General features: G+C 43.6%; 1 protein-coding gene across 2 annotated transcripts in view; it reads left to right on the top strand.

Annotated features, from left to right (window-relative positions):
* Nucleotides 1–6,319: 6,319 nt before the first annotated feature.
* Nucleotides 6,320–27,500, top strand: part of LOC117441085 (dnaJ homolog subfamily A member 3, mitochondrial-like) — a 25,633-nt gene continuing 4,452 nt past the window's right edge. For both annotated transcript variants that reach the window (XM_034077282.1, XM_034077283.1), the window contains exons 1-8: nt 6,320–6,526; nt 10,350–10,474; nt 14,470–14,553; nt 14,690–14,899; nt 18,006–18,158; nt 23,637–23,784; nt 26,467–26,531; nt 26,656–26,784. In XM_034077282.1, coding sequence (XP_033933173.1) covers nt 6,343–6,526; nt 10,350–10,474; nt 14,470–14,553; nt 14,690–14,899; nt 18,006–18,158; nt 23,637–23,784; nt 26,467–26,531; nt 26,656–26,784 — 1,098 coding nt within the window. In that variant the 5' untranslated portion in view covers nt 6,320–6,342. The remainder of the gene's footprint in view (nt 6,527–10,349; nt 10,475–14,469; nt 14,554–14,689; nt 14,900–18,005; nt 18,159–23,636; nt 23,785–26,466; nt 26,532–26,655; nt 26,785–27,500) is intronic.

Genomic DNA, 27,500 nt, shown 5'->3' on the forward strand with positions numbered 1-27,500 from the left:
TGTTCATTCTGTTCTATCAGTCAGAGTTCATTCTGTTCCATCAGTCAGAGTTCATTCTGTTCCATCAGTCAGAGTTCATTCTGTTCCATCAGTCAGAGTTCATTCTGTTCCATCAGTCAGAGTTCATTCTGTTCCATCAGTCAGAGTTCATTCTGTTCCATCAGTCAGAGTTCATTCTGTTCCTATCAGTCAGAGTTCATTCTGTTCCATCAGTCAGAGTTCATTCTGTTCCATCAGTCAGAGTTCATTCTGTTCTATCAGTCAGAGTTCATTCTGTTCCATCAGTCAGAGTTCATTCTGTTCTATCAGTCAGAGTTCATTCTGTTCCATCAGTCAGAGTTCATTCTGTTCCATCAGTCAGAGTTCATTCTGTTCTATCAGTCAGAGTTCATTCTGTTCCATCAGTCAGAGTTCATTCTGTTCCATCAGTCAGAGTTCATTCTGTTCCTATCAGTCAGAGTTCATTCTGTTCCATCAGTCAGAGTTCATTCTGTTCCATCAGTCAGAGTTCATTCTGTTCCATCAGTCAGAGTTCATTCTGTTCTATCAGTCAGAGTTCATTCTGTTCCTTCAGTCAGAGTTCATTCTGTTCCATCAGTCAGAGTTCATTCTGTTCATCAGTCAGAGTTCATTCTGTTCCTATCAGTCAGAGTTCATTCTGTTCCATCAGTCAGAGTTCATTCTGTTCCTTCAGTCAGAGTTCATTCTGTTCCTATCAGTCAGAGTTCATTCTGTTCCATCAGTCAGAGTTCATTCTGTTCTATCAGTCAGAGTTCATTCTGTTCCATCAGTCAGAGTTCATTCTGTTCCTTCAGTCAGAGTTCATTCTGTTCCATCAGTCAGAGTTCATTCTGTTCCATCAGTCAGAGTTCATTCTGTTCCATCAGTCAGAGTTCATTCTGTTCCATCAGTCAGAGTTCATTCTGTTCTATCAGTCAGAGTTCATTCTGTTCCATCAGTCAGAGTTCATTCTGTTCCTATCAGTCAGAGTTCATTCTGTTCCTATCAGTCAGAGTTCATTCTGTTCCATCAGTCAGAGTTCATTCTGTTCCTATCAGTCAGAGTTCATTCTGTTCCTATCAGTCAGAGTTCATTCTGTTCTATCAGTCAGAGTTCATTCTGTTCTGTTCCATCAGTCAGAGTTCATTCTGTTCTATCAGTCAGAGTTCATTCTGTTCCATCAGTCAGAGTTCATTCTGTTCCTTCAGTCAGAGTTCATTCTGTTCCATCAGTCAGAGTTCATTCTGTTCCTTCAGTCAGAGTTCATTCTGTTCCATCAGTCAGAGTTCATTCTGTTCTATCAGTCAGAGTTCATTCTGTTCCTTCAGTCAGAGTTCATTCTGTTCCATCAGTCAGAGTTCATTCTGTTCCTTCAGTCAGAGTTCATTCTGTTCTATCAGTCAGAGTTCATTCTGTTCCTATCAGTCAGAGTTCATTCTGTTCCATCAGTCAGAGTTCATTCTGTTCCTTCAGTCAGAGTTCATTCTGTTCTATCAGTCAGAGTTCATTCTGTTCTATCAGTCAGAGTTCATTCTGTTCTATCAGTCAGAGTTCATTCTGTTCCATCAGTCAGAGTTCATTCTGTTCCTTCAGTCAGAGTTCATTCTGTTCTATCAGTCAGAGTTCATTCTGTTCCTATCAGTCAGAGTTCATTCTGTTCCATCAGTCAGAGTTCATTCTGTTCTATCAGTCAGAGTTCATTCTGTTCCTATCAGTCAGAGTTCATTCTGTTCCTTCAGTCAGAGTTCATTCTGTTCCATCAGTCAGAGTTCATTCTGTTCTATCAGTCAGAGTTCATTCTGTTCTATCAGTCAGAGTTCATTCTGTTCCATTCAGTCAGAGTTCATTCTGTTCCATTCAGTCAGAGTTCATTCTGTTCCTATCAGTCAGAGTTCATTCTGTTCCATCAGTCAGAGTTCATTCTGTTCTGTCCATCAGTCAGAGTTCATTCTGTTCCTATCAGTCAGAGTTCATTCTGTTCCTATCAGTCAGAGTTCATTCTGTTCTATCAGTCAGAGTTCATTCTGTTCCATCAGTCAGAGTTCATTCTGTTCCTATCAGTCAGAGTTCATTCTGTTCTATCAGTCAGAGTTCATTCTGTTCCATCAGTCAGAGTTCATTCTGTTCTATCAGTCAGAGTTCATTCTGTTCTATCAGTCAGAGTTCATTCTGTTCCATCAGTCAGAGTTCATTCTGTTCTGTTCCATCAGTCAGAGTTCATTCTGTTCCATCAGTCAGAGTTCATTCTGTTCCATCAGTCAGAGTTCATTCTGTTCTGTTCCATCAGTCAGAGTTCATTCTGTTCTATCAGTCAGAGTTCATTCTGTTCCATCAGTCAGAGTTCATTCTGTTCTACCAGTCAGAGTTCATTCTGTTCTATCGGTCAGAGTTCATTCTGTTCCATCGGTCAGAGTTCATTCTATGGGGAGCTCATTCCACCTGAGTGAATTAGAAGGAAAGAAATATTTAAAAATACAGATTTCAGTATCCTGAGGCTCTGAGACATTTATTTTCCTCACAGACGGCAACAAAAGTCCGAAATTATACGATTTAAAATAAAAGCAATAACTGTGGCTTGATATTGAGTAAGAACATGTTTTTATGAACCACACAGCTTCCGGTCTTCCACGACCCGACCGGAGAAAAAGACGTGCTGCAGCCTGCAGGCACGAAACACGTTACCAGTAGAAATACAATCGTGTTGTGCAACACGAAAAAAAGGGGCAAATCGTGATGGTGAACACGAATCAATAGATTAAAAATCGTGTTGGTGAACACGAAATGCCGTGAGACTGGGTTGAAACACAACAGCTTTCCGGTGGTGCCACACACAGTGCCTGCATATGGACCAAGAGTCTCTTGAAGAGGCACAAGTTGGGGACTGGGTTTGCTCTCTGTGTGACAAATAGTGTGTGTGCATGAACATGCGGTTGCTACATGTCCTATATTAACAAAACAAAGGCACCAGCTGGGGACTGGGACTCCAGACTTTTCCAAAAAGCAGGGGATGTGGTTGCTGTGAAATAGTTTTCATTTATATGCTCAATTTGATATATTTAGAATATATATTTGAGATTTGTTTAACTAAGAAGTGACCGTTGAATAAATATTGCAAAACAAAGCACATCACATGGCAGCCAGTGTGAATTGTTTCATTACAAGATTTCGATTTCCTATAGTACAAATCTGGGCCATTTGTTGTATAATTTCTCCAAACGCATACAGTACAAATGCCTGTTTTGGAGTCTTCAAACGGTGCAGAGGAAGGACTTTACATGTTGTTAAAGACAGGATAACATAAGGTGTTGTGATCATGGGGAATGAGCCTTGTACAGGGAAAGTGTGCTGAAGACGTTGGCTGGGACTGATGGATTGATGAGGCGGATGAGACTGAAGAATCCGCAAGGAAAGAACTAGGGGCAGAGAAATAATACATTATACATATATTAAAAGACAGCAGCGTCATAAGAGGCCAACAAGAGTGACAAGGGTGTGTCACTGTGCTGAAGGAAAGCTGTGAACAGCTATCCAGGCCAGTCTCGAAAGACTTTCCAAAGTGTAACAATGCTGTTGCTGGAGTGCTGATCTAGTGTTCATATCATGTGTTTACCATATCCTGTTAAAATACTCTGTCCAACATAGTCAGTATTGTGAAGAACATTTTCCTAACGCTTATTATATATCAGAATCAGAAACATGTTTATTACCAGGTAGGTTTACACGTACGAGGAATTGGACGTGGTAAAAAAAGAATACATTATTGTACTCTGGAAGGGAGTTCAATCATTTTATCTCTCATCAAAGATGGCAGAAAACATGCATTATTGTACTCAGGGGCGGAGTTTGACAAAGGATTACTCAAAAGGTACACAGTAAAAGTACTTGATTGTACTTTTGGTAGTAGTCCAAGTAGTACTGAATCCAACAGTACCAATTTCAGTAAGAACTTATTGCACAAAATCCTTTTATCTCTCATCAAAGATGGCAGAAAACATGCATTATTGTACTCAGGGGTGGAGTTTGACAAAGGATTACTCAAAAAGTACACAGTAAAAGTACTTGATTGTACTCGTGGTAGTAGTCCAAGTAGTACAGAATTCAGCATAACCGATTTTATTAAGAACTCATTGCATAAAATGATTGTATCTCTCATCAAAGTGGGCAGAAAACATGCATTATTGTACTCAGGAGGGGAGTTTGACAGAGTATTACTCAAAAAGTACACAGTAAAAGTACTTGATTGTATGTGTGGTAGTAGTCTAACATGTACTGAGTCCAACAGTACCAATTTTATTAAGAACTTATGGCTAAAAATCATTTTATCCCTCATCAAATATCATTGATTGATTGATCAAATATAGCATAAGCACTTGTACTACCGTCAGCGCCACTTCTCGGCGATTACCGTAAAGGCGCTATTAATCGCGCACTCAAAAATGAAGCGCTGCTCATTTGACCAAGCAAATGCGAGAGACGGCTGACCCCCTAAACGCACCAGGAGCGCCTGCGCCGCGTTACGTTGCGGCTGCGCCACGCTGCGCCACGCTGCGACCTCCTCCTGCGACCTAACACACCAGGCGCGTTTCAAAACGTTGTGGAAGCGGAGCGTCGTGTGTGCAGCCTCGCAGTTCTTAATTAACTTTAAAACATTAATATGTAGTTGTTACCTTCCACTCCACAAACTGCAGCGACTAAAAACCAGGCCTTTCTGATGTTGTCCTTGTAGTCAGCATTGGTTACATCGTATAACATGGTGTGTTTCTCCACTTCCATTATGAACACCTCGTCGTCCATTGTGCGCATCGTAGTGGAGGTGTTGTGATGAAGGAGGGGGGTCTGCTAAATTAGTATATACGCGGGATGGGCCTGGCCCGGATGCTCACCTGTCCCCTTCCTGCGAGGGGGGGCTGCCTGCCCGACCTTACCTTACGGCTGCGCCGCGGCAAAAATAGGATTCATCCTAATTTTAGAGAAGCGCTGCGCCGAGCCGCTTCTGGGACGCGTCTGAGCCGTAACGCGGCGCGTGTGGTGGAACAGCACCCATTGACTAGAGTGGCCGCGATCCTTACGACCGCCGCGGCGCAGCCGTAACACGGCGCAGACGCTCCTGGTGCGTTTAGGGGGTGAGTTGACCGCAGTCAAATACATGAGGGAGGCCCGATACGTCACTATGGCCTCCCCGCCAGGCGCGCGTAGAGCAGAGTGGAGAAGTGCGATCACAGAGCCTGCCGAGGCTAAATGACTTTGATGTGTTGTTTAAATAGGGGGCCTACAAAACCTATCAGCCCCAGGACCTGATGGCAGGTTAAGGCGGGCTTGGCTCTATAAATAAACATTGATTGATCAATTGATTGATTGATTGATTGATGGATGGATGGATTGATTGATTGATGGATGGATGTGGTCACAAGATGGAACAGCTTGCTTGACATGCTCGAGCGCTACCTGGAGCAACAACAAGCAATCTCTGCAACACTGCTGAATGCTGAAGTCAGGCGCAACGCACGCGAGATAGACACTCTGGAACCAGCTGACATCACGGACGCCGAGGACATGGTTCGGCTTCTCTCGCCGCTGAAAAAAGCAACCACCGTGCTGTGCGATGAGTCTAGCCATAGACTGTATATATAAAGGTCTCAACCTACAGTCTCTCTCATTGTGCCCCTCAAGCACATGATAGAACAAAGCATGGCACAGTGCGATGAGGACTCCTCCACCATCGCCCAAATGAAGAGAGCCATACTGAAGGACTTATAATGTTTTGTATCGCACGTTGTCTAATTATATAATCATGCACGGGCCGCTAGAGTCCATTGATATGCTCTCCAGATTAACAACGGCATGAAAATAACCTGCCGATGCTCCATGGCGGAGGCTCCGGTAGAAATTGCCCGGATGTGCGTTTTTACCCCCTTAATGTCTGCCCAATTGTTGAGCAGCATTTCCGTGCACATGACTTGTGTTTAAAGTTTATAGTCCGTTTGAATGTTGCCCGTGTGAACGCAAACCGAACCTTCTGAAAAATGAAACAATGCAAACAACTGTGGTCTGGTGCGCAGCAGAGAAGTGGATTTAGGTGTGAATGCATCCTTACCTGAACTTTTTTAAGATCATCCATAAACATTCATCTGATTGCATTGTGCTAATTATTTATCTAATACATCATATTCCATTTACTTGTATATAGGCTCTTCTTGCACTATTTCTATTTTATTTATATGAATCTTGCAACGTTTAATTTGAAAACTCTAAATTGTAGTTTTCACACTTTCCATAAAAAACTACATTGACCAACATCCCGCACATGCGCAGACCGCCTCTCTCACTGTCAGTGACGCAAAGATGGCGTCCTCCGCTGCCCGGCTTCTCTGCTCCGGACTGAGCGGTCGGTTCCTCTCCGTGTCTGCCCATCATGCAGCACTCTGCTCGGTCTCAGTGTGGCCTCGTCCCCGGAGAGAGAGAGCCGAGAACCGGAGCCTCTGTCCGGCGTCAGGGAGAAATGTGGTGACATTGAGAGGAATGACAGGTGAGGAGCTAACTGTTAGCATCACATTGATAGCATCACACTGAGGTGTCATGCAGGTCCACAACACTTTTTAACAACTTGTTTATGCATGTTCTGAGAAAAAGCGCGCGCACAGAAATGTTATCAACAAGAACCCTGGTTTATTTTGCACAAGAAAACACGTGGAGAAAACATCCGAGGCTCCTCCAACAGAGCAACACAACAGGAGAATTAGTGCAAGTAAATGAAATAGAGTATAGTAGAGATAGTGTAGAATAGTCTATGTACAAGTAATTGGAATATTGATGTGAGTTGCAAACAGAATGTTATGGATGTTCTTTAAACAGTCTGGTAATTAGAATAGCGATCATGAAAGGAATTACAAGGAATTGGCTAACAGATAATAACTTAGTAAACTCACAATGGAATAACTTGTAATGGAGAAACTCTGAGAATTAGAAACCAGATGCACATCTTTGAGGAAAGGTGGAGAAATGGGAAGAACAATATCATGAAGATAATTAATGTATACCTGAGTATTAATAATGCATTCTTTTATTTGTAATATTATTATTACTATTATTGTATTACTTCTTTTCGGATGTATCATCTGTTATGTAATCTATGTACCTAGATGTGTTTATTTTGTTATGTATGCTTTGTGAATATTTTCTTAAAATGCAAATACATAATAAAAAAGAACTTGTTTTACATGTTCTGAGAAAAGCGTGCGCAAAGACTTAATAAACAAGAACCCTGGTTCATTGTGCACGAGAGAACATGTGGAGAACACTGTGAAGGGCTGACTTACAGCTAACACAAGGATGATGGATACTATTACACGTAGTCTGCAAGAATGGCATGTTACATTATATATAGATGTAAAATGTACAGTGAGAAAGATATAAGTCCAGTTAACAAAGGAGCAACTATGGAGCAAGTTCAGAGTCATCTCTAAAGGGGACCAAGCGTCATAAAACACAACCCTCTCTTTTCCTCCGAACCCACATCTCTAAAAACGGGGAACTACGGAGCTGATCCAGATGTGCGTCCGATATGTCGTAACATCTGAAATGTGGACCCACGGCCCAATCAGAAACGCTGCTATCAGAAACAATGCCCGACCGTAATATGGTCGGTGTTTACATTAGCATCGCTAACACTCAGAGCTAACCTGTGCTGGAGAGCATGTGTGTGAAGAAGCAGGAAGTAGAAAGGAACTCACCTTGTGGTGTAACCGGCAAGAGAGAAAGCCTTTGAGCTCCAGACTGTTTCAGATCCTTGATGATCCATGATATGGAGTTTCATCACGGCAGCATTTAGTTTAGACGGTAGCTGCCGGGTCCCGCATGAGTCAGACCCTCCTCTTTAAAGCTTTATCCCAGAATCAGCACTTTATTTCATTTCATTTCAAACCTTTATTTACCCAGGTGTATCCCATTGAGATCATTGATCTCTTTTTCAAGGGAGACTCAAGTAGTTCCACATGAAACATAAACACATAAACAGAACAACAAAAAGAACATTTCACAGCATCATCACAGGGATTACAATTTACAATACCTATCCACATAAACAGGTACAAACAGCTTCCGATTGAGTAGCATCCAACCGAGCTTTAAAACATTTAGTGGCACCAGATTGTTCAGTTTCCATTTAATGTGCAGCCTGTTCCAAGACAGAGGAGCTGCATCTAAAAGCTGCTTCCCTCAGACAGTCCTAGCAGTTGGCACATTTAATAAAACCACTGCATTCGATCTCAGGCAGTAGCCACTTACAGTTCTCCGTGAGATCAGGGAGCAGATATAAGATGGAGGTTTCCCTAGCATGGCTTTGTATATAAAATGTACCAGTGACTGAGCCTCCGTGCAGTTAGTGAAAGCAAACCAGCCCTTGCACACAGGGTACAGTGATACGCAGCATCTGACTGGACCAGGCAATGGGCAGGTGCATTCATATAGACCAGATCCCCAGAGTCCAGCACAGGTCAAAGGTCACAGAGCCTCTTCCTGGCCTCAAGCGAGAAGCAGGACTTGTTTCTGTAGAAGAAACCTAGCCTAACCCTCAGCTTTCTAAACAGGTTATTGACATGAAGTTTAAAAGAGAGACAGTCATCAATCCAGATACCCAGGTATTTGTAACAGGCAACAACTTCAAGTTTTGTTCCTTGCGTAGTTACAATATCCAAAGCAGGCTCTGGAGTCTTTGACTTTAGAAAAGAGCGTTACCTTGGTTTTATCCACATTTAAAAGAAGCTTTAGTTCAGAGAGCTGAGTCTGAATAATGTTAGAAACAGCCTGTAATTTAACAGCAGCTCCTGAATGAATGATGGACCTGCACAGAACATCACGGTATCATCCGCATACTAATGTAAAGTAGCTTCATCCACATGTTCACCTAAGCTGTTGATGTAGATGGAGAATAAAAGTGGTCCTAAAACAGAACCTTGTGGTACACCATTAGAAATGTTTAACCACTCAGAAGACAGTCCATCAAAGTGAACACATGGGACCTTTCAGAGAGGTAGTTCTCAAACCACCCCACTGCAAGGCTGGACATGCCAATACTGAGCAGCCTCTGCTTTAAGATGAGATGATCCACGGTGTCAAACGCTTTGGAAAGGTCAACAAACAGAGCTGCACAACTCTGCTTATTATCTAAAATACTAGTAATGTCATTCACACGTTCATCGTGGCAGTGATGGTGCTGCGCTGCTTTCTGAAGCCTGACTGATGCTCAGACAGGATGTCATGTGTACATAAAAACACCTTTACCTGTTCACTCACTAGGCGTTCAAGAACCTTAGCCAGAACTGACCACTTAGAGATTGGCCTATAGTTATTTAATAAGGTGGCCTCCCCTCCTTTCAGCGAAGGCAAGACATACGCTGACTTCCATACTTTAGGAATTGTGTTCGTGCTGAGGGAGAGGTTAGAAAGAGAAGTGAGAGGTGGAGCAATAAGATCTGCAGCTATCTTTAAAAAGAAAGGCTCTACGTCGTCCGGACCGGCCGGTTTCCTAGGATCTAACTTGGTTAAAGCTTCACGAACAACATCAACAGTAAAAGGAGTCAAACTGAAAGGGTTTTCCAGACCACGTTGTTCAGAGTCACGGACTGTGGTGTTCACAGAAGCAGAGTCAGTGACAGAATCAAAATCACTTTTGAAACAGGCCTCTGCTATGGCCTACAGATAGCCTGACAGGTGACCTTTAAAACACGACTTGACACTAAAAAGAACAACGTGCACAAAGACATGTAACAAACAAGAACCCTGGTTCATTTTTTGATTTGAGTTATTTTGAATGTGTAAAACAATAATACAAAAATGTAACATGAGAATTATTACACGATACAAAATTAAGCAACAATTAATAAACAACAAATGACTGACTCTAAGTTATGTATAAAGGTTGGTCTGTCCTCACTGGGTGTGTGTGTCTGGACCCAAGGTGTGCCATTTGTTCTTAATGTCAGTCTAAATAGAAAATGTCCAGACGATCATTGCTCCCACTTTGCAGCAGCAGGGAGCAGTCACTACACTTCAAAACAAAAGTAATATAATATGCACACTTTATATCGTGTTAACAGAAACCCTTCAATGTGTTTTTATTTGTCAGAGAGTTTATAGATTTGTTATCTTCACGGTCATCTGTATCTTTCTCCCGAACGCTCGGAAGACATGTCCTACCAAGGACGCGTCCTCGACATTGAGAAACACCCCCAGAAAGCGTAGTTCGTGCGTTTGGTGTAACAGTAGAATGTGTACCTCTGAGATGAAGTGCTGTCAGAATGTAGGTGCCCCCTCGGTGGGACTAACACAGGTGTTCTGACTCCTCTCGGCAGGCTTCAGGTCGAGTCGCTCGTTCCACACCAGCAGCCGTCGGGGGGGAAGCCAGCAGGATCTGTACCAGGTGCTGGGCGTCCCGCGCTCTGCGACTCAGAAGGACATCAAGAAGGCTTACTACCAGGTACCATACCATACCATACCAGGTACCATACCATACCATACCATACCAGGTACCATACCAGGTACCATACCATACCAGGTACCATACCAGGTACCATACCATACCAGGTACCATACCATACCAGGTACCATACCATACCATACCAGGTACCATACCATACCAGGTACCATACCATACCATACCAGGTACCATACCATACCAGGTACCATACCATACCAGGTACCATACCAGGTACCATACCATACCATACCAGGTACCATACCATACCAGGTACCATACCATACCATACCAGGTACCATACCATACCATACCATAACATACCAGGTACCATACCATACCATACCAGGTACCATACCATACCAGGTACCATACCATACCATACCATACCAGGTACCATACCATACCATACCATACCATGCCAGGTACCATACCTTACAATACCAGGTACCATACCAGGCAGGTACCATACCTTACAATACCAGGTACCATACCATACCAGGCAGGTACCATACCATACCAGGTACCATACCAGGTACCATACCATACCAGGTACCATACCATACCAGGTACCATACCATACCATACCAGGTACCATACCAGGTACCATACCATACCATACCAGGTACCATACCATACCAGGTACCATACCATACCAGGTACCATACCATAACATACCAGGTACCATACCATACCATACCAGGTACCATACCATACCAGGTACCATACCATACCAGGTACCATACCATACCATGCCAGGTACCATACCTTACAATACCAGGTACCATACCAGGCAGGTACCATACCTTACAATACCAGGTACCATACCATACCAGGCAGGTACCATACCATACCAGGTACCATACCGTACCAGGTACCATACCGTACCAGGTACCATACCAGGTACCATACCAGGCAGCTACCATACCTTACAATACCAGGTACCATACCATACCAGGTACCATACCATACCATACCATACCAGGTACCATACCATACCAGGTACCATACCATACCATACCAGGTACCATACCAGGTACCATACCAGGTACCATACCAGGTACCATACCATACCATACCAGGTACCATACCAGGTACCATACCAGGTACCATGCCAGGTACCATACCAGGCAGGTACCATACCTTACAATACCAGGTACCATACCAGGCAGGTACCATACCTTACAATACCAGGTACCATACCATACCAGGCAGGTACCATACCAGGCAGGTACCATACCAGGTACCATACCGTACCATACCAGGTACCATACCAGGCAGGTACCATACCTTACAATACCAGGTACCATACCATACCAGGTACCATACCACACCATACCAGGTACCATACCATACCAGGCAGGTACCATACCTTACAATACCAGGTACCATACCATACCAGGTACCATAACATACCAGGTACCATACCATACCTGGTACCATACCATATCAGGTACCATACCAGGCAGGTACCATACCTTACAATACCAGGTACCATACCATACCAGGTACCATACCATACCAGGCAGGTACCATACCTTACAATACCAGGTACCATACCATACCAGGTACCATAACATACCAGGTACCATACCATACCTGGTACCATACCATATCAGGTACCATACCAGGCAGGTACCATACCTTACAATACCAGGTACCATACCATACCAGGTACCATACCATATCAGGTACCATACCAGACCAGGTACCATACCATACTAGGCAGGTACCATACCATGCCAGGTGCCATACCATACCTTACCATACCAGGTACCATACCATACCAGGTACCATACCAGGTACCATACCATACCATACCAGGTACCATACCATACCATACCAGGTACCATATTGTACCATACCAGGTACCATACATTACCATACCAGGTACCATACCATAACATACCAGGTACCATATCATACCATAACATACCAGGTACCATATCATACCATAACATACCAGGTACCATATCATACCATAACATACCAGGTACCATATCATACCAGGTACCATACGATACCATACCAGGTACCAGGTACCATACCAGGTACCGTACCATACCGTACCAGGTACCATACCAGGTACCATACCATACCAGGTACCATACCATACCATACCAGGTACCATACCATACCATAACATACCAGGTACCATATCATACCATAACATACCAGGTACCATATCATACCAGGTACCATACGATACCATACCAGGTACCAGGTACCATACCAGGTACCGTACCATACCGTACCAGGTACCATACCAGGTACCATACCATACCAGGTACCATACCATACCATACCAGGTACCATACCATACCAGGTACCAGGTACCATACCAGATGGTCAGATCCAGTCTGAAATGCTCCGTGCATCCCAGCAGCCCCATGTGTAACATCAACAGACAAACATCAAGACACAACACATGACAAACAAACATGTACCATCACAGCAGGATCCTTGAGAGCTGCTCAAAGAGCCTCCAGCGTGCATCTGATCTGGATTCAGCTCAGTCAGACTTCTGTTCACAACCTGACGCCATCTACACATCACCTTTACAGTGTCACCTTACATTTGTTTAAATAAGAAACATCCTGTGGCACAGCAACAACCTAAATACAACACAATGGCAGATTGTAGCCAAATGCAGCGGCTAAAACCAGAACCAGGGAATCCTTTGATAAGATCAGATGTACTTTATCCAGGGGGTTTCTATAGATGTAGCATTACCAGGGTTGGGAGGGTTACTTTGTACATGTAATCAGTTACTGATTACTGATTACATGGCTCTGAAAGACAGAGTAATCAGATTACTTTTAGATTACTTTTGGATTACTTTCTTTTTCCATCACAGATGGATGTTTTGGTGAACAGGAGACACAAAAAGCAAAAGGAAACTGAACGTGTTTTTACTGTTTTAATGGCTTATCAAGAGCACACTGAAACATCACATCTGGAACGATGTAACAACATAATACACGTGTTGGGGATGCAGCTTGGGACGTGAGGAGAGTGGGGGACACGGCTTAGAACGGGCGTGTCGCCTTCTGTCCTGCCAGTGTTGGCTGATGTGTTTTAACCACACACACCTCTACACATACACGACTTAAACGCAGACTTGTGTTCCTCCATGTTTCGTTGTTATTGTTCCACTGAGCGGACCCGCCCCTTTTTTTTCAAACGCTATTTTGGTCCATCTGCGCGGTAATAGGTTTTGTGGGCTGTGATGATTCGGCTGTTACTACTTGAATATTAAATGTTGAGAGGAAATCTTTCCACCAATAATTCCAATAAGTAATCCAAAATGTATTCACTTCAGGTTTACGAAAGTAACTGTAATCAGATTACTCGGTTTTCAAATGTAACGCGAGCTGAATACAGTTACTTGATTTTTGTATTCTGATTACGTAACGCCGTTACATGTATTCCGTTACAACCCAACCCTGAGCATTACGCTCACTTCCAGGGGGAAATACTGCATTCGAGCGAAGCGGAACATAATAGTTTCTTCATATATTTCACTTCAAACAGAATTCTGACTTTTTTTTCTTTAGTTTTTCGAAAGATTACGAGTTTCATACTTTTGTTATTTTTCCAAATCATGACATTTTTCAGGATTCTCTTTTTTTCTTCTCAGGATTCTGGAAAAGTCAAAACTCTGCAATTGTTCTCAAAAATCGGACTTTTTTCTCATCAGTCTGAATTCTGCCTGTTTTCAGAATACTGACTTATCTCAAACTATCAGTCACGTGTGGAGATGATGTTATACACCATGGTTGTGGTCTGATCAGCTGATTTTCAACAGTTTGTTTAAAGATGGATCCGGAGAAACAGAGAGGGGTCTTTGTTTCTGTTTCCGAGTCTGAACACAGAGGAGACACACGTTGATGTAGAAAAGACATGAAGAAGAGCATTCACCATGACAGGGGACCTTTAATATTGAACTGAATTAGTAGAATCAAAACACTTAATTCTCCCTCTCTGTTTCTCCGCAGTTGGCGAAGAAGTTCCACCCCGACACAAACCCAGACGACCCCGAGTCCAAAGAGAAGTTCGCCAAGCTGGCCGGCGCCTACGAGGTTCACTCAGCAGATGTTTCACACTTCATGTACTCTCCGTAACTTTAGTCCTGCTTTTCTTTATATCAGGCTGACTGTGTGTGTGTGTGTGTGTGTGTGTGTGTGTGTGTGTGTGTGTGTGTGTGCGCGCACGCAGGTGCTGAGTGACGAGCTGAAGAGGAAGCAGTATGACACGTACGGAGCAGCGGGCTTCAACCCGAGTGGCGGGGGGGCGGGTCAGCAGCAGTACTACAAAGCGGGGGGGGCCAGCATCAACCCGGAAGAGCTGTTCCGGAAGATCTTCGGAGAGTTCAGCGGGGGGAGGGGCTTCGGAGACCTCAACAGCATGTTTGAACAGAGACCAGAGGTACACATCAGACTTTGCATCAAACACACAACACATTATAAAATACTGATACACACCTGAACATCAGCAGGAGAGGACTCTTTAAAGTAGAGACACTACATACTGATATACACCTGAACATCAGCAGGAGAGGACTCTTTAAAGTAGAGACACTACATACTGATATACACCTGAACATCAGCAGGAGAGGACTCTTTAAAGTAGAGACACTACATACTGATATACACCTGAACATCAGCAGGAGAGGACTCTTTAAAGTAGAGACACTACATACTGATATACACCTGAACATCAGCAGGAGAGGACTCTTTAAAGTAGACACTACATACTGATATACACCTGAACATCAGCAGGAGAGGACTCTTTAAAGTAGAGACACTACATACTGATATACACCTGAACATCAGCAGGAGAGGACTCTTTAAAGTAGAGACACTACATACTGATATACACCTGAACATCAGCAGGAGAGGACTCTTTAAAGTAGAGACACTACATACTGATATACACCTGAACATCAGCAGGATAGGACTCTTTAAAGTAGAGACACTACATACTGATATACACCTGAACATCAGCAGGAGAGGACTCTTTAAAGTAGAGACACTAAATACTGATATACACCTGAACATCAGCAGGAGAGGACTCTTTAAAGTAGAGACTCTACATACTGATATACACCTGAACATCAGCAGGAGAGGACTCTTTAAAGTAGAGACACTACATACTGATATACACCTGAACATCAGCAGGAGAGGACTCTTTAAAGTAGAGACTCTACATACTGATATACACCTGAACATCAGCAGGGAGACTCTTTAAAGTAGAGACACTACATGCTGATATACACCTGAACATCAGCAGGAGAGGACTCTTTAAAGTAGACACTACATACTGATATACACCTGAACATCAGCAGGAGAGGACTCTTTAAAGTAGACACTACATACTGATATACACCTGAACATCAGCAGGAGAGGACTCTTTAAAGTAGAGACACTACATACTGATATACACCTGAACATCAGCAGGAGAGGACTCTTTAAAGTAGAGACACTACATACTGATATACACCTGAACATCAGCAGGAGAGGACTCTTTAAAGTAGAGACACTAAATACTGATATACACCTGAACATCAGCAGGAGAGGACTCTTTAAAGTAGAGACTCTACATACTGATATACACCTGAACATCAGCAGGAGAGGACTCTTTAAAGTAGAGACACTACATACTGATATACACCTGAACATCAGCAGGAGAGGACTCTTTAAAGTAGAGACACTACATACTGATATACACCTGAACATCAGCAGGAGAGGACTCTTTAAAGTAGAGACTCTACATACTGATATACACCTGAACATCAGCAGGAGAGGACTCTTTAAAGTAGACACTACATACTGATATACACCTGAACATCAGCAGGAGAGGACTCTTTAAAGTAGAGACACTACATACTGATATACACCTGAACATCAGCAGGAGAGGACTCTTTAAAGTAGAGACACTACATACTGATATACACCTGAACATCAGCAGGAGAGGACTCTTTAAAGTAGAGACACTACATACTGATATACACCTGAACATCAGCAGGAGAGGACTCTTTAAAGTAGAGACACTACATACTGATATACACCTGGACATCAGCAGGAGAGGACTCTTTAAAGTAGAGACACTACATACTGATATACACCTGAACATCAGCAGGAGAGGACTCTATAAAGTAGAGACACTACATACTGATATACACCTGAACATCAGCAGGTGAGGACTCTTTAAAGTAGAGACACTACATACTGATATACACCTGAGCATCAGCAGGAGAGGACTCTTTAAAGTAGAGACACTAAATACTGATATACACCTGAACATCAGCAGGAGAGGACTCTTTAAAGTAGAGACTCTACATACTGATATACACCTGAACATCAGCAGGAGAGGACTCTTTAAAGTAGAGACACTACATACTGATATACACCTGAACATCAGCAGGAGAGGACTCTTTAAAGTAGAGACACTACATACTGATATACACCTGAACATCAGCAGGAGAGGACTCTTTAAAGTAGAGACTCTACATACTGATATACACCTGAACATCAGCAGGAGAGGACTCTTTAAAGTAGACACTACATACTGATATACACCTGAACATCAGCAGGAGAGGACTCTTTAAAGTAGAGACACTACATACTGATATACACCTGAACATCAGCAGGAGAGGACTCTTTAAAGTAGAGACACTACATACTGATATACACCTGAACATCAGCAGGAGAGGACTCTTTAAAGTAGAGACACTACATACTGATATACACCTGGACATCAGCAGGAGAGGACTCTTTAAAGTAGAGACACTACATACTGATATACACCTGAACATCAGCAGGAGAGGACTCTATAAAGTAGAGACACTACATACTGATATACACCTGAACATCAGCAGGAGAGGACTCTTTAAAGTAGAGACACTACATACTGATATACACCTGAACATCAGCAGGAGAGGACTCTTTAAAGTAGAGACACTACATACTGATATACACCTGAGCATCAGCAGGAGAGGACTCTTTAAAGTAGAGACACTACATACTGATATACACCTGAACATCAGCAGGAGAGGACTCTTTAAAGTAGAGACACTACATACTGATATACACCTGAGCATCAGCAGGAGAGGACTCTTTAAAGTAGAGACACTACATACTGATATACACCTGAACATCAGCAGGAGAGGACTCTTTAAAGTAGAGACACTACATACTGATATACACCTGAACATCATCAGGAGAGGACTCTTTAAAGTAGAGACACTACACACTGATATACACCTGAACATCAGCAGGAGAGGACTCTTTAAAGTAGAGACACTACATACTGATATACACCTGAACATCAGCAGGAGAGGACTCTTTAAAGTAGAGACACTACATACTGATATACACCTGAACATCATCAGGAGAGGACTCTTTAAAGTAGAGACACTACATACTGATATACACCTGAACATCAGCAGGAGAGGACTCTTTAAAGCAGAGAATAAGCTAAAGAATCTGACAGGTGTGCGTGTAAGTAAATATCGTATGCTCTCCTGCCTCAGTTTGTGATGGAGCTGACGTTCTCCGAGGCAGCGAAAGGCGCCCAGAAGCCTCTGACGGTGAACCTGGAGGACGCGTGTCCTCGCTGCGATGGGAAGGGCAGCGAGCCCGGCACCAAGGTGTCTCACTGCCACTACTGCAACGGCACCGGCATGGTGAGAGACCACTTCACTCAGAGACCTTACGTTCTCATAACAGGGTCCCCGCGAATCCTTAAAAACTCTTACAAGTCTTAAATATATTTTTGTTAAATCCGTATGTTTCATTTTACCGTTAACGTTTAAAAGAGCAATATTTTCCCACTTTTTGAACTCCCTTCTGTTCTTTGGCGCCTGGCCGACGCGCTCACACCTCACTCAGAGATATATTGTTGGTTTTTGGTACATTTATTTTCATGTTATCGTTTTCTTCACTGTGTTCGTCCTCTTCGAACACAAATGAAAGTATCTTACCGGACGATGTTGAAACCGTTTCGTCACATAAAATAAACAAATCGTAACTTCTCTGCAGCGCAGCGGTCAAAACACCGTATAACCAGCAGGACTCTTTTAACCAGCTGAGGCCAGCACCAATCAGCTGTCCGTGTGTCACGATCAACTGACACCAATCAACGACCTACTCCATTACATCACTAAACGATTGAATAATCAAAATAATAAATCAACATCAAACGTTATTTTATATCCTGCAACGTCCAATACATATGTGTCTTGTACGTGAAATAGGAAGGCGAGCGCACACTCCGCTCAGTAGGTGGCAGTAGAGTGCCCCGTGTGGTCATGTTGGGTAATGTGCACTGAATATTTCCCGTTAATATTAAAATGCAATAAAACTCAGTAACGGTTTATACTGCTGTCTCGTGCAGTGCTTCTCAAACTCTTTTCAGTAGTGTTCCCCCTTTGAAACATTTTCTCAGCCAAGCACCCCCTGACCGACCCCAACGTCTTTGATCGAAAAAGCCTAAATAAATAATTACAATATAGTGATGTTCCCTCAGTGTGTGATTTATTAACGCCTTCGTGCACGAATTACAACAAACTAAGGATATTTTCATTTTTTCAACTGAAGTAATATATGTTTTACAAACTAATGAACAAAATGATATATTGTGAAAAACTATAAAATACAATACACACATTTCACATTTATATGAGGAATATGTTATACAAATTGTGTTTTCTATTTAACTTATTGTACTAATATTATTTTTGTAATCATGCATGGGTTTTTATTAACCTTTTCTTTTTTTTTAAATCTCACGTACCCCCTGCAGTACCCCAACGTACCCCTAGGGTGCCCCCCTTTGAGAATCACTGGTCTAGTTTATCGATTTTGTTGTATTGCTATTATTTTTTCCTTTTAGAGGTCTTAAAGAAAGATGGCGCCAGTGTGTGTGGCGTGCCGTCTGTGGATGCTTACGCTGTGTGTTTTTGTACTGTTTTTGTCATGCTTAATGCAAAATGTCAACTCTCTACTGGTGTACGATCGCCAAACACTGCTGGACCTTCGGTTTTCTGCCATTAATCCAGCAAAGTCTACTCGTGGTGGAGATAAAACGCTGCCTCCGTTTTTATCAGGGGGACCAGTTTACCTGTGCCGCACCCCGGCTCCACCTACCCGCTGTAAACGCCACCGCCGACTGGTGAGAATGAAGGCTTCTTCAGCTCATCTTTTCTCTCGTACTGCGTATGAGCCTCGACTCTCTTTTTCGAGGCGCTTCCTGGACACTGTCGACGCCTGGCTGGTACCTGTCGTCGACCCGGATGAGGCATTCCTGCACCGCGGGACCTGCTCCCCTCGTCCCCGCTGCCGTGGGGTTAATCCGCATAACCTGAGGTCTCTGTGTCGGGCTCCCCGGACCTCTAATGCCGCCAATCTGCCGGCCCCTGCCAGGTTTGGCCTGGTCAATGCAAGATCGCTAGCAAACGAGACTTTTGTCCTAAAGGATTTCTTCCAAGGGCTTGGATTTCCTCTTCGTGACTGAGACATGGCTCAGTATTGGTGAGTCCAGCGCGTTTACCGAACTTGTACCGCAGCATTGCTGTTATTTTAACTCTCCGCGGACGTCAGGCCGAGGTGGAGGCATAGCAACTGTTTTTAAGAGTGACTATAAATGCCAGCAGCTTTCACTGACATGCTCACCCGGCAGCTTTGAACTGAGCGTGGTCGCTCTCATGCAGTGCTGTGTGCTGTGGTCTATAGACCTCCCAAATACAATAAGGGGTTTTTAAACCATTTCTCGGACTTCTTGGCTGAAATGATGCCAAAATATGATCGTGTTCTTATTGTTGGGGATTTTAATATCCATGTGTGTTGCCCCGACAAAGCTATGGCAAAGGACCTTGTTGATTCCTTTAATCTTGTGCAGTCTGTGTCTGGCCCCACGCAGGAACGCGGACACACACTTGATCTTGTTTTATCTTATGGTTTGCCCGTTCTTAACCTGGAGATTTGTGACGCCTTTTTCTCTGATCATATGCCTGAATTATTTGATGTGAGTCTTGCTTGTGAAACGGTTAAACCGCGCGCTGCTCCTCGGCGCGCTCGCATTATTAACCCCTCCACTGCTGGTCAGTTCTCTGTCGCCTTTAAACAGAACTGTGTGAATCGGGAACCTATGTCACCTGAAACGGATGAGCTTAGCTCATGGTTTCACTCCACTTGCAAAGCTGCCATAGACACTGTTGCTCCTTTAAAAACCAGGCGACCGAAAACTAAATCTGAGCCTTGGTTAAATGACACGACTCGGGCTGTCCGACAGGATTGCCGTAGAGCTGAGCGTAAATGGAAAAAGGACAAACTGCAAGTTTCATTTGAAATGTTGAGGGAGTGTTGGCGTCTCCATCAGATCACTGGGAAGGAGGCAAAAAGCAAACTTTTATCTGACATCTTTCTGTCAAATCGCCATAAGCCACGCGTTCTGTTCCAGACTATTGATTTGGTCCTTAATGCCCCCAGAATAGCTCTATGGAGACCTTCTTCACTTTTTCATTAATAAGGTGAACTCCACGAGAGCTCAAATCTCTGCTCCTGCAATTGACCCCTCAGTTCCTGCACCGGGTTCTGCTGCCTCTAATCAGTGTGAGCAGCTCTGTCTTTTGTACAGGAGATTGTCTCCAAGTTAAAGCCCTCTGGTCTCCCGCTTGGAGCAGTGGGTGGGCATCGAGGGAAAAGCCCTGGAATGGTTCAGGTCATATTTGAAGGACAGAACTTTCTCTGTCAGCCTGGGTGACTCCGAGTCATCCTCTGCTCCACTCCTGTATGGGGTCCCACAGGGCTCAGTATTAGGCCCCCTGCTATTCTCCCTCTATGTGCTCCCTCTTGGGTCCATTTTTAGAAAGCACGGCATCGCATTCCACTGCTATGCTGACGATAGCCAGATGTATGTCCCTCTAACAAAGAAGGAGGGTTACCTAATTAGCCCACTGCTAAAGTGCCTAGATGACATAAAGGCCTGGATGGCGTGCAACTTCCTTAAACTCAATGAAGGACAAACAGAAGTAATGGTTTTTGGTAGCACCACTGGCACCACTTCTGTAGACCTGGGTCCCTTGCATCAGTACACCAAGCCCACCGTTACGAACCTTGGTATTAAAATGGACCGTGAACTCAAACTTGAGAGTCAGATTAAGTCGGTGGTAAAAACGAGCTTTTATCACCTGAGGCAGCTAGCGAAAGTAAAACCTTTTCTCTCCAGACAGCAGTTTGAGACAGTAATCCATGCCTTTGTCACCACCCGGCTGGACTACTGTAACTCTCTACATGGGGGTCAGCGGGTCCTCGCTCGCACGACTGCAGCGGGTGCAAAATGCTGCAGCAAGGCTCTTAACTGGCACACGGAGGTTTGACCACATTTCCCTGTTTTAGCTTCTCTCCACTGGCTGCCCATTTATTTTAGGATCCATTTTAAAATTCTTTACTTTACTTTTAAATCCCTAAATGGCATGACCCCACCACCTTGCTGAGCTGCTACAGCACTACACGCCGAGCCGCCCTCTCCGGTCAGCGGACCAGCTGCTCCTGAATGTGCCTAAAACCAGGTCAAAGCTCAGAGGGGCCGTTGCTTCTCTGTAGCGGCTCCCAAACTGTGGAACGCTCTGCCCCTGGAGACCAGACAGGCCTCCACACCGCCTGCTTTTAAATCGCTTCTTAAAACCCACCTCTTCTCCTTAGCGTTTTAACATTTGGTGTTTCAACATCTTTTAGAGTGTTGCTTTTTTGCATTTAAATTGTTTTTCGTTGTACTTGTTTTATGGTGTGTGAGCTGAGCTGTGTTAGTATTTGCCTGTACAGCACTTTGGTCTGGAGGTTTAAAGTGCTTTATAAATAAAGTTGTATTAAAAAGGTCTTTAAAGTCATTACATGTGTACCTACACAACGCGCAGATACCCTGCATAAGCACAGCAGCTGCAGACAGATGAACGCTGAACTCCCAAGTGTGATGGAGACTTCTGGAGCAATGGAGACTCAGAGAGACGGGGAGAGCAGGCACTTTGATGCAAACACCGATGGTTTCTTTGGAGCTTCGGCCGGAGAACTCTAACTGTGATCGGCCGCTTGTGTGAACGGCCAACGTTAGTAAGAGTCAGATCCGTGCTGTCGCATGTCAGCGTGCAACTTAAATTATTAGAGATGTCCCGATCACGTGATCGGGGATCGGAGCCGATCACGTGATTTTCAAAAGATCGGAATCGGGAGAAAAAAATCGGGGATCGGGATTTTTTAAATGTTTTTATTATTATTATTATTTTTTTTATTTAATGTTACAAAACAAAAATGACCATGTTCACGTCTTAAAGTCATCCTGAGGACTTAGTTTAAAGTTACACAACATCGTGTATGTGTTGCTTATTCCTCTGAAAGCAACAGAGTGGGCGCAGTGTCTGATAGCAGCAGCAAGCTAACGAGAGGCTACGTTCAGCTGGTGACTCGGGAGTCGGGACGGAGAACATGTCAGGAGTTTGGAAGTATTATGAAATTGAAAGCGAAGGCAGTGTAACAGCCAGATGCAATGTTTGCAAGGAGGAGGTTCCACGTGGTGGAAAGAACAGAGCTACGTTCAACACGACCAATCTAACACGCTACCTGAGAAACAAACAACAACAACAACACGACGAGTACACAGCGGCCACTCGGGGAACGGCACTGAAGCAACCGACACTTTCAGAGGCTTTCAAGAGGAAAGAGAAACGGCCCCAGAACAGAGAAAAGGCCACACAATAACAGCCAGATAGCTGAACTCATCGCGTTGGATGGCCAGCCGTTATCCGTTACCTTTCTCTCTCTTAATGCATTGCATAAAGATCGGATCGGGAAAAATCGGTATCGGCAGATTGTCAAAATCAAATGATCGGAATCTGATCGGGAGCAAAAAAAGGTGATCGGGACATCCCTATAAATTATGATGTGTTTTCCGTTTTCGCTTCCCTCTGTATTTTAATTTTTGTTTTACTTTCATGTAAGCACCACGACACCAAAATGCCTGGAACGTGTCGACCTACCTGGTGATAAACCTGATCCGATTCTCACTGGCACGGATAACTCCGAAACAATGTGTTATTCTGTTGGAATCACTTTAAAGTCAGAACCAATGTGTGCTACCTGGTAATGAAGCCGAGTCTGATTGTGTGCAGGAGGCCACGAACACGGGTCCCTTCATGATGCGCAGCGCCTGCCGCCGCTGTGGAGGAAGAGGCTCCATCATCATCACCATCTGCCTCCTGTGCCGGGGCTCCGGGCAGACCAAGAAGAGGCAGACCGTCTCCGTGCCCGTCCCCGCAGGTGGGGCCGCCTCCAGCCGCTAGACTGCTGTCTGTGGCTTCATCACAACACCACAGGGGGGCACTCAGATGGTGTACTTCAGTACAAGTACAAGTACTCAGATCTTGTACTTCAGTAGAAGTACTGAGATATTGAGTAAAAGTACAAGTACTCAGATCTTGTACTTGTGTAAAAGTAGAAGTACTCAGATGGTGTACTTGTGTAAAAGTAGAAGTACTCAGATCTTGTACTTCAGTAAAAGAAGAAGCACTCAGATCTTGAGTAAAAGTGCAAGTACTCAGATCTTGTACTTGAGTAAAAGTAGAAGTACTCAGACCTTGTACTTAAGTAAAAGTAGAAGTACTCAGACCTTGTACTTGAGTAAAAGTAGAAGTACTCAGACCTTGTACTTGAGTAAAAGTAGAAGTACTCAGATCTTGTACTTCAGTAAAAGAAGAAGCACTCAGATCTTGAGTAAAAGTGCAAGTACTCAGATCTTGTACTTGAGTAAAAGTAGAAGTACTCAGACCTTGTACTTAAGTAAAAGTAGAAGTACTCAGACCTTGTACTTGAGTAAAAGTAGAAGTACTCAGACCTTGTACTTGAGTAAAAGTAGAAGTACTCAGATCTTGTACTTCAGTAAAAGAAGAAGCACTCAGATCTTGAGTAAAAGTGCAAGTACTCAGATCTTGTACTTGAGTAAAAGTAGAAGTACTCAGACCTTGTACTTAAGTAAAAGTAGAAGTACTCAGACCTTGTACTTGAGTAAAAGTAGAAGTACTCAGACCTTGTACTTGAGTAAAAGTAGAAGTACTCAGATCTTGTACTTCAGTAAAAGAAGAAGCACTCAGATCTTGAGTAAAAGTGCAAGTACTCAGATCTTGTACTTGAGTAAAAGTAGAAGTACTCAGACCTTGTACTTAAGTAAAAGTAGAAGTACTCAGACCTTGTACTTGAGTAAAAGTAGAAGTACTCAGACCTTGTACTTGAGTAAAAGTAGAAGTACTCAGATCTTGTACTTCAGTAAAAGTAGAAGTACTCAGATATTGTACTTGAGTAAAAGTAGAAGTACTCAGATATTGTACTTCAGTAAAAGTAGAAGTACTCAGATATTGTACTTGAGTAAAAGTAGAAGAACTCAGACCTTGTACTTGAGTAAAAGTAGAAGTACTCAGACCTTGTACTTGAGTAAAAGTAGAAGAACTCAGACCTTGTACTTGAGTAAAAGTAGAAGTACTCAGATCTTGTACTTGAGTAAAAGTAGAAGAACTCAGACCTTGTACTTGAGTAAAAGTAGAAGTACTCAGATATTGAGTAAAAGTAGAAGTACTCAGATGTTGTACTCAAGTAAAAGTAGAAGTACTCAGGTCTTGTATTTCAGTAAAAGTAGAAGTACGCGGATGTTGTACTTCAGTAAAAGTAGAAGTACTCAGGTCTTGTACTTCAGTAAAAGGAGAAGTACTCAGATCTTGTACTTGAGTGAAAGTAGAAGTACTCGGATCTTGTACTTGAGTAAAAGTAGAAGAACTCAGACCTTGTACTTGAGTAAAAGTAGAAGTACTCAGACCTTGTACTTGAGTAAAAGTAGAAGAACTCAGACCTTGTACTTGAGTAAAAGTAGAAGTACTCAGATCTTGTACTTGAGTAAAAGTAGAAGAACTCAGACCTTGTACTTGAGTAAAAGTAGAAGTACTCAGATATTGAGTAAAAGTAGAAGTACTCAGATGTTGTACTCAAGTAAAAGTAGAAGTACTCAGGTCTTGTATTTCAGTAAAAGTAGAAGTACGCGGATGTTGTACTTCAGTAAAAGTAGAAGTACTCAGGTCTTGTACTTCAGTAAAAGGAGAAGTACTCAGATCTTGTACTTGAGTGAAAGTAGAAGTACTCGGATCTTGTACTTGAGTAAAAGTAGAAGTACGCGGATGTTGTACTTCAGTAACAGTAGAAGTACTCAGGTCTGGTACTCTGTTTAAAACCACAGTAACTGACAGGTGGTCAGTGTATGTAGTCTGCTTCGTAGGTTGTGAGTATGTCTCTGCTCTCTCAGGAGTGGATTCGTAGGTTGTGAGTATGTCTCTGTTCTCTCAGGAGTGGATTCGTAGGTTGTGAGTATGTCTCTGCTCTCTCAGGAGTGGATTCGTAGGTTGTGAGTATGTCTCTGCTCTCTCAGGAGTGGATTCGTAGGTTGTGAGTATGTCTCTGTTCTCTCAGGAGTGGATTCGTAGGTTGTGAGTATGTCTCTGTTCTCTCAGGAGTGGATTCGTAGGTTGTGAGTATGTCTCTGCTCTCTCAGGAGTGGATTCGTAGGTTGTGAGTATGTCTCTGTTCTCTCAGGAGTGGATTCGTAGGTTGTGAGTATGTCTCTGCTCTCTCAGGAGTGGATTCGTAGGTTGTGAGTATGTCTCTGTTCTCTCAGGAGTGGATTCGTAGGTTGTGAGTATGTCTCTGTTCTCTCAGGAGTGGATTCGTAGGTTGTGAGTATGTCTCTGCTCTCTCAGGAGTGGATTCGTAGGTTGTGAGTATGTCTCTGTTCTCTCAGGAGTGGATTCGTAGGTTGTGAGTATGTCTCTGTTCTCTCAGGAGTGGATTCGTAGGTTGTGAGTATGTCTCTGCTCTCTCAGGAGTGGATTCGTAGGTTGTGAGTATGTCTCTGTTCTCTCAGGAGTGGATTCGTAGGTTGTGAGTATGTCTCTGTTCTCTCAGGAGTGGAGCACGGCCAGTCGGTGCGCATGGCCGTGGGCAGCAAAGAGATCCTCATCACGTTCAGGGTGAGTCCCGTCAGAGAATCTAAAACAACACACTTGAAATATATAAATCACCACGGTAACTACGGATGAGAAGCCGCCCTGAAGAGCAGAGTGCTGACGTGTGGAAGGTGCTGTTCCCGTGCAGGTGCAGAGGAGCCCGGTGTTCAAGAGGAACGGAGCCGACATCCACTCCGACGTGTTGATCTCCGTGGCTCAGGCCATCCTCGGGGGCACCGCCACGGGGCCGGGCCTCCACCAGACCATCAGCATCACCGTGAGGCATCTAACATGTGTCCCCTCTTCTTCATGTCTCTTCTACGTCAACATGTGTCCCCTCTTCTTCATGTCTCTTCTACATCAACATGTGTCCCCTCTTCTTCATGTCTCTTCTACATCAACATGTGTCCCCTCTTCTTCATGTCTCTTCTACATCAACATGTGTCCCCTCTTCTTCATGTCTCTTCTACATCAACATGTGTCCCCTCTTCTTCATGTCTCTTCTACATCAACATGTGTCCCCTCTTCTTCATGTCTCTTCTACATCAACATGTGTCCCCTCTTCTTCATGTCTCTTCTACATCAACATGTGTCCCCTCTTCTTCATGTCTCTTCTACATCAACATGTGTCCCCTCTTCTTCATGTCTCTTCTACATCAACATGTGTCCCCTCTTCTTCATGTCTCTTCTACGTCAACATGTGTCCCCTCTTCCTCATGTCTCTTCTACATCAACATGTGTCCCCTCTTCTTCATGTCTCTTCTACGTCAACATGTGTCCCCTCTTCTTCATGTCTCTTCTACGTCAACATGTGTCCCCTCTTCTTCATGTCTCTCTACATCAACATGTGTCCCCTCTTCTTCATGTCTCTTCTACGTCAACATGTGTCCCCTCTTCTTCATGTCTCTCTACGTCAACATGTGTCCCCTCTTCCCATGTCTCTTCTACATCAACACGTGTCCCCTCTTCTCCATGTCTCTTCTACATCAACAT

Source organism: Pseudochaenichthys georgianus, unplaced genomic scaffold (genome assembly GCF_902827115.2).
Source record: "Pseudochaenichthys georgianus unplaced genomic scaffold, fPseGeo1.2 scaffold_1464_arrow_ctg1, whole genome shotgun sequence".
NCBI lineage: Eukaryota > Metazoa > Chordata > Actinopteri > Perciformes > Channichthyidae > Pseudochaenichthys > Pseudochaenichthys georgianus.